General features: G+C 41.9%; 1 protein-coding gene across 1 annotated transcript in view; it reads left to right on the top strand.

The window, feature by feature from the left end:
- Positions 1-1,386: 1,386 nt before the first annotated feature.
- Positions 1,387-8,356, top strand: part of stab2 (stabilin 2) — a gene marked incomplete at its 3' end in the record, with an annotated part of 31,398 nt that continues 24,428 nt past the window's right edge. Inside the window, exons 1-10 of the mRNA XM_071544322.1 lie at positions 1,387-1,482; positions 2,556-2,680; positions 2,814-2,929; positions 5,823-5,908; positions 6,084-6,150; positions 6,291-6,386; positions 6,528-6,650; positions 6,824-7,020; positions 7,936-8,066; positions 8,157-8,290. Of these exons, the coding sequence (XP_071400423.1) occupies positions 1,387-1,482; positions 2,556-2,680; positions 2,814-2,929; positions 5,823-5,908; positions 6,084-6,150; positions 6,291-6,386; positions 6,528-6,650; positions 6,824-7,020; positions 7,936-8,066; positions 8,157-8,290 (1,171 nt within the window). The remainder of the gene's footprint in view (positions 1,483-2,555; positions 2,681-2,813; positions 2,930-5,822; positions 5,909-6,083; positions 6,151-6,290; positions 6,387-6,527; positions 6,651-6,823; positions 7,021-7,935; positions 8,067-8,156; positions 8,291-8,356) is intronic.

Here is an 8,356-nt window from a genome sequence, read left to right as displayed (position 1 = left end):
TTAGTCAACAGTAACAGGTTATCACACATTACAATCCTGGCTTTTTCTCTCATCCATCAGTCCATCATCATTGGAATCAGTCCAAATCTGGTGGCCATGAAGGATGACTTCACTTTGTTTTTTCCTGACCTACGGACCAACTGAAAAATGGATTTGTTACAATATTCAGGTAATCACACATATCCTAACATGATTGAGCATGTATTGGACCATTTCTAGCTTAATTATCCATAGTTGCACAACCAGTAATGACGTGGCAATAATAATAAAAAGGAGGGTATACTATGACCTCCGTTTGCAGGTCATAGCATACATAGCAAACAATCACCATTATAAGCAGAAATCAATTATATTTTTTCCCTTAAAAGACCCTACCCTACGATATTAGCCTATACATGGGCTCCTTTACATGGCAGTACACAACCCAATGTAAATGTTTGGTAACGCCAGTATTGCCGTTCAGCAGAAAATCGATTGTTCTCTGTGCAGCGTTATCTGGGAAAAGCGCTGTGTGTGAAAGTCATGACAGAGCAGATTGTTTCAGGAAGAGTGTGTGAGAGGACAGGAGAGAGTGAATCTTATTTACAGTGCAGGATATCCTGCCATTCTCCTGCACCCCTCGCTCACCCACTGTTTGAACACAAGCAGGGCAATAGACCCCCCCCCTCCCCCCAACCCCCAACATTTGCTAATTTGCTGACAGGGGCTCTTGCTGCGTATGTGACAGAGAGAGAGAGGAGAGAGAGGAAGCGAGTTTACTTCAGTTTATAATATTTCAAATTAAAATACAACACACAGAAGTACTTTAAAATGATTAAAGTGATAATCGGTAACATTTTCACATAAATAAATGTCTGTTTTGTTACACTCTATTAGTTCATGAAAGATTTTCCATTTGCAGAAACTCCAACTTCATCAACAGAAAATCCAGGGAAATCCAAGGAAAAAGACGTCACAGTGCTGGACACACTGTTTGATTGACAGGTGATCTCTGGGAAGTGCAGTGCAGAAACACCACAGCAATGAGCGCTGAGCAACAAAGATGGAGACAAAATAAAAAAAAATAAAAAAAACACCACAGAAATGAGTGCTTAGCATGGCAGAGATGGCAACTAAATAAAAGAAAAGGAGGGGGGGGGGGGTTAGGTGCCCTTTCAATGCAGTGGGCAATGCTGAGAGATAAGGGGAGGGGGATGAGAGGTGTCGGCAAGTGAAAAGGCAGATAGACGATGTGAGCCGTCCCAGTCCTGCGGTGAGTCTCGCACAGGAAAAGACAGAAAGAGACGGCGTCGGAGGCAAGTGACTGAAAAAAAAAAAAAAAAAGAAAATACAGGGAGAGAGGGGTTAGTGACCAGTAGTGTGGGGGAACAGACACGGACAGACGACATGGGGTCTTGTTGTCCAGCTCTAGGTTTCATGCTGCTCACGCTGTTGCTGCTGGAGACAGACTTGCACAATATGGTGTCAGCTGCATCAGATCAGGTAAGGTCATTCATTCATTCAGTAACAGTAAGGAGGCACACACAGAGCTAAATTATTACAAAGTGATGCATAAGTGCGTCTTCTCTCACTCTCATCAAGGCACTAGCCAGTTTTCTACCCAATTAAGAAACTTGAAATACTAGTTTCTTAGCCTGAAAAAAAAGGAAGCCAAGGCATTCTACTCTTGTGTGCAAAAGTCCAAAAAGTCTTTATATTAGAAGAAGAGTTTTTAACTGTGTTTTGGAGAAGTTTACGTTATTCTATGCATTTTCTGTGTCACATTTATGTGCCTCTTCTCTGTGCATGTTGAAACCGGCCTGTAGCTGGCCTGGCTGGGTAGATCAGATCAGACAGATAGCAGCAGAAACTTAGATTAGACACCCTTCCTGTTTACTTTCCTGCAGTCCAGCTTCGGTCAAAGTCAACAATAACAGTCTGGTCTTTGATGTTTATGCAGTAATCTCTATTCTATGGAAAGTTATGATCTCTGTGCATACATGGTGTACTATTTGCTCAGTTTGGGTGGGAGCAGGGGGAACTTTGGTTCTGATAATGGCCCACAGTTTGGGTGAGAGACAGCATAGTGTAACACACTGACTGAGGCTCAGTTGGCTGAAGTGCAGACCATGTAGTTGCAACATTCTCGGTTCAAATCTTTGGATTAGGGTTCGACCGATATGGGTTTTTGAAGCCCAATACTTATAGACTGAAATTGACGAAAGCCAATATTTTGTGCCAATATCTTTAAATTTGACCATTTTCATGCCAAACATTTTACAAGCATTTAGCGTTTCCCCCAGAATTTGTGCAAACAATAAAATTTCATGTCACTGTAATTAGGGAGGACCTTACCTCATATCAGCAGTGGATGACATGACATCTGATATTTAATAAAAGGGCAATACCGGTCTAACCCTAATTTTGGGCCTTTGTTTCATGTCATCCCCTTCTCTCTTTCCCATCTTCCTAGTCATTCTCCACTGTCAACTATCAAAAATGCTCAAAAGTAGCTTAAAAAATCATAAACAATATGCTGGTGTGGTGAAAGTAACCAGTATGTTTTTCACTGACAGAACTATTGCTCCAATACGACGGTAGTCAGAACGAGGACGAAGTGTCATTCCTGCAGCATCAGTCTGTTGATCCCCTGTCCCTCTGGTTTCAAGCAAAGCCCCGGGACTATTGGACAAGACTGCAAGTGAGTAGGAATAAGTGTGTGGGGTATCTGGGAGTAGTATTGCATGTACTGCAATATGTGTATCTGAGTTGGACATGCATCACACATGTACGTTACATTAGGACTGTCTGTGTCTCCATCTGTCTGTCTGCAGGTACTATATAAAGACTGCATCTTTGAAGCTAGCCATCAAAGGCTGCTCTTTTGAGTGCTATAAGGAGGTGGAGGAGAAAAGGTGCTGTCCAGGGTACTGGGGCCCAGACTGCATCGGTAAGTAGAACAAGCAGTGGTGGAAGAAGTACTCTGATCCTTTACTTACGTAAAAGTACCAATACAGCAATGTAAAAATACTTAATTACAAGTAAAAGTCCTGCATGAAAAATCCTACTTAAGTAAAAGTACATAAGTATTAGCAGCAAAATATAGTTAAAGTATTAAAGTAAAAGTAGTGGTTTGGTCCCTCTGACTGATATTTTATTATATATGACATCATTAGATTATTAATACTGAAGCATCAGTGTGTAAGCAGCATGTTACTGTTGTAGCTGCTGGAGGTGGAGCTAGTTTGAACTACTTTATATTCAGTTAGCTAGTTTAGTCCAGTGGTTCCCAACCTAGGGGTCGGGCCCCTCCAAAGGGTCACCAGATAAATCTGAGGGGTCGTGAGATGATTAATGGGAGAGGAAAGAAGAAAAAACAAAGTTCTGATACACAAATCTGTTTTCAGTTTTTGGACTTTTTCTCTAATCTTTGATTTTTGCTGAAATATTGGATCATTTGAACATTTATTGAAATGAAACCATGTGATGTTTAGAGGGAAAAATCACTATTTGGTGGAGCTGTTAACAACTCATAGACATCTGAAATGTGACCCGACCACACACTGCTTTTTGTAAGACGTCAAAAGCCAAAAAGGTTGGAAACCACTGGTTTAATCTTTAACGATGTGTTGTATTTTAAAGCTTGTTATATTATCCATTGTGTCAAATCTCCATCTGAAAAGTAACTAAAGCTGTCAAATAAATGTAGTGGAGTAGAAAGTACAATATTTCCCTCTGAAATGTAGTGGAGTGGAAATATAAAGTAGCATCAAATGGAAATACTCAAGTAAAGTACAATTATCTCAAAATTGTACTTAAGTACAGTACTTGAGTAAATGTACTTATTTACTTTCAACCACTGAGAACAAGACACACATGCGCTGAATGTACATAATATTAGAGACACTTGCTCTTTTCAAGAAGTCCACTGATGAAGATAAAAGCCATTATCCCTTATTGATTTCCCTTTTTAAATCTATGCCAATCACAAACGAGGAGATGGAGATGAAAAGAAGCAGATGAGTTAGAGAAGGATTTTTATGCTTTGAGACAACTGAGATGTGGATTGTGCAATATCAGGAATATGTCCCTAATATGTTGTACATTCAGTGTACATCAATAGCTAATGGCTAATCTTGCCTGCCAAATCAGTCAAAACATTATAGACTGAATATTGAGCCACTATTTGAAGGGATCCAATTATGTTTGCAAGTATCACTGTTGAGAAATCTGTCTGTTAAGAATTAATTCAAGCCCTGCTTCTCCTAAAAAAAAAAAAAAAAAAGTTCATGGATGTCAAAGGCCACACAGCTCCTGTGACTACACAATACTACAGGGGACACTGAGGGAATATTTTGGTAGGAAGTTTTCAGATGAGAATCCGGCCGCTGCTACCTCCCCGAGCACCTGGACAGGACAGCAGAGGGAAAGAAAGAGGCAATGTCCTAGGGAGGAAGGAGGCACAGGTGGAAAAGTTTAGGATTCTCTTCCAGCCGGACAACAAGCTGTAAAGCACCAGAGCCTCAGATGAAAGAGTGTGAAGAGTGGCTAAGTGTGTCAGGAGCGTCCTGTGTGCAAGGTGACTGACACTGTGAGCTGGCATTCGCTCCAGTGGGTCCAGGATGCAGCCAGGCCCGGCGGGGGAGCAGGGGACTGCCACACTTCCTTCCTCCCCCTGGTAGGACTCACCGTCAGCAGGGCCCCATCTTCCAGGAATGTGCTGACATCCAGAGTGTGGCTGGACGTTGGGGGGGGGGGATTAGGTACAGGCTTCCTCTCTTTGGGTTCTGCAATAGCGAACGGTTTTATTTTAACCTTTATTCTATGCTTTTCCAGCAACGCTCTGCTTCACATTCATACAGTTCCACACATTCACACCGGTAGCTGCCCAGTTCTATTGGTGGCCACTGAGCAGCAAGGTTATTATAGTTTTGCATTTTTCATTAGTTTTTATTTTTATTTCGTTTGGACTTTTTGTTTTCAATTTCAGTTTAGTTTCAATTAGTTTTTAAAGTGGGTTTGCTAGTTTAGTTTAGTTTTTATTTTTTGAAAATGCTTAATTTTAGTTTCGTTTTTATTAGTTTCAGTGTTAGTTTTAGTCTTTTTTTGTAATATGGGGTATTTGTCAGGCGTGAGATTCAAAAAGCTAAAAAAAAAAATTAAAAAAATTAAAAATTGGAAGATAGATTTCATATCCACCCAAAATACTGGACTTATGTATGAAATAAATTGACAAAGACAAAACTAAAGACATTTTCTCGTTAGTTTTGTAAACACACAATACAGTTTCAGTTATCGTTTTTTTGTAAAGCCTCGTTTTTAATTTTATTTCAGTTAACAAAAATGTTTTTTCACACCTAGTTTTCATTATTTTGTTAGTTTTTGTGAACGATAATAACCTTGCTGAGCAGTTGGGGGTTCAGTGTCTTGCTCAAGGGGCACCTCGACCGAAATCGATGGAACGTGTGAATGTCTGAGAGAGAGTGAGAGAGTGAAAACGAGAAAGAAAGATCCCACCTTGTTAGCGGAGTGAGGTGATGAATTGAGTGGCTGCATCTCCGGGTTATTCTGATAGGAGAGGGACAAGGGAAGAAGCGAGATAGGGACTGAAGAGAATGACGATAGGAAAGGAAGGAAACGGGAAGTTGAAGGGGGGGTCTGTGTCTGTTTTAACAAGAGCATGTCTGCTTACTCATGTCCTTGGAGAGAGGCTATCACAAACAAAGCTTTTGCAGCTCCGCAAATCATGAATCTAATTGCGTATTGTTGCACTGTCAATGTGGTTTCCAGAATGTATTTTTCTGTATTTTGTTGATTTTAAAATACTTCTGGATGTGTTACAGAGTGTCCAGAGCATGCAAACTCGCCTTGTAGCAATAACGGAGTCTGCTCTGATGGAATGGGGGGTAACGGAACGTGCAGTTGTAAGGTAGCCTACTGTATGGTGTGATACACACCTGCATATAAACACAAACTTTATGCTCTTAGCTCAAACAATTGCTTTTGCAACACAAACGCAGTGAATCTGAAGTGTTTTATCCTCTATGTGTGCTTGCATATTTGTGTGTGTGTGTGTGTGTGTGTGTGTTTGTGTATGGATTCAGGTGGGCTTTGCAGGAACTGCATGTGAGGATTGTGCACCAGACAGATACGGTCCAACTTGTAGCTCAGGTAACCTTACCTAAAACAAAAAAGCAAAAAAATGAACCCTATGCGGATTACTCAAAAGTCTTTAAGATTTATTGTTTGGTTTTCTAATACACTTAATTCTTTATTTCTTTCTGTTTCTCCATCCCATAATTTTGTATTAGTCTGCACATGTGTACATGGCTTGTGTAACACGGGTTTACAAGGTGATGGGATATGCACCTGCTTCTCTGGGTACAAAGGCCCCAACTGTGACCAAGGTAAGGGGTTAATCGACATTGACTAATTTTGGCGCCACATTCAAGAACTAGTGTGTCTATTGCTGTGAGAATGAATGTGCATGGATACAGGCTATAGCACCAGATGTGCCTTTCTAATGTAAGTCGTTGTCTCTTTCCCAGAACTGCCAGAGTGCGCTGCCCTTAGCTGCCAGCAGAACTCTCGCTGTATGGAGGAAGCTCTCACAGGGAAACTGGTCTGTAGCTGCATGCCTGGTTACCAGAGCTCAGGAACACAGTGCATATGTGAGTTTCATATGACAAAACAGATTGGCCCGTTGGTCAACTTAGCCATTAAATGACGAGACAGCAAAGTAATCCATGTGCTCCCAGTAGATCTGAACTTGGTGTATTCCTTTAAGAAGATGTTAAAAGGAGTTGCAATGTGTGGGATTTTCTTTTATCTTCCCTTTCCTCAGCCATAAACCCATGTCTACAGCGGGTCTGCCATACCCACGCTACCTGTGTCCACACTGGTCCCAACAAACACCTGTGTGCCTGTGCTGAGGGCTACAGCGGGGATGGCCATGTCTGTATGGCCATCGACCCATGCCAGACCAATCAAGGCGGCTGCTCTGTCCTCACCACCCGCTGTGTGTATGATGGACCTGGGAGGGTGAGTGTGCACATGTGTGCATGTCTGATATGTGGGTATGGTTACAGTTAGTCAAGTCATCTGGTGAAAATACCTGTACTGTACATTAGAAGTTACATTAGAAGCTGTACTAGACAACTTTGCACATAGGCAACTCCCATGGATAACTGGCCAAACATACACAATGTGACATTAGGTCCAGATATTTCCAGTGCAGCTACAATGCAGTTTGATAGCAGAACATTTTGCAACTCTATAATCATCAGTAAACGTCAGGTTTTGGTGTCAGTCCCTCAGAATCAAACAGCAAGGGCTTGTTTCAAGAGCCGGCATTTTGCACCAACGTTTAACAATCATACAGGGAGAAATCCATCATAGAAGAAGAAGACTGACCAATTTCTGTACCCACAGTAGCCTCGATAGACCAGAATACAATGCAGCTATATTTATATGCCCATACGGCCACTTTTGATTGATTGCAACAACTTCACGCCCCATCTCTGGGGGCTGTCCAAAGGCCTTGTGGAAAACGCAGGAAATCACTAACTGAAGTAGCAGTAGACGAGGCAGGTTGAGGGGAAGTGGGTACACCAAAGAAACTGATGATATATAACAGTATAAGAGGATCTGAGGGGGGATTTTTCGTGTGGGATGAGAAATGTACATACCAGACACCAGTGTTTCATTTGGGCAAATCCACGGGGTCTCAATGACGAGGCATATGGGTGCTGTTCTCTGTTACAGCCCCACATTGTCATTTAGGCTAAAGTGTGTATTTTTGTATAAAAAATCTTGACTAGTGCATCTATAAAATTTGGTTGTGTTTTTATTGCATTTTTAAGTTGATTGGCATATTTCTCTTGTTAATGTGTTGTTTGGGAAAGGTGTGGGCAAAAGTTTGACCGCCATACCTGTGGTGGGTTTTTTGTCCTGTAGTCTCACTGCGAGTGTCTTCCTGGGTTTGACAATCTGGAGAGAGGGGTGAGCTGCAGCCTGAAGGATTCCTGTACACCTGACTCCTGCCACAGATACGCCAACTGTTCTACCGTGGGACCGGGAAGAGTCGAGTCAGTGGCTTTCTATTCAGCTACAGAATGTATGATGTGTCATATTCAATAGATTGAAGGTGGTCATGCATGATTGTCCCTCTCCTTTAGGTGCACCTGTCACCAGGGTTACCTTGGTAATGGAAAAGTTTGCTATGGCAACATCATGCAGCGTCTCAATGATCTGAATACAGAGCCCGGCGGCCAATGGACCGGTCAGCTCAGCAGCGCCATCACACTCTTCGGTACGCCTCATTGGTTCACCAGCACTCCACTCTTTTGGTTGAAATCCATCACGCACTATATGAAAT

This window comes from Centroberyx affinis, unplaced genomic scaffold (assembly GCF_046629955.1).
Source record: "Centroberyx affinis isolate AG114_WGS23_722 - 3 ecotype Tasmania unplaced genomic scaffold, CSIRO-AGI_Caff_v1 ptg004527l_1, whole genome shotgun sequence".
NCBI classification, from domain to species: Eukaryota; Metazoa; Chordata; class Actinopteri; order Beryciformes; family Berycidae; genus Centroberyx; species Centroberyx affinis.
Note: the sequence above shows the minus strand (reverse complement) of the source record. Positions and strands in the feature narration are given on the sequence as shown.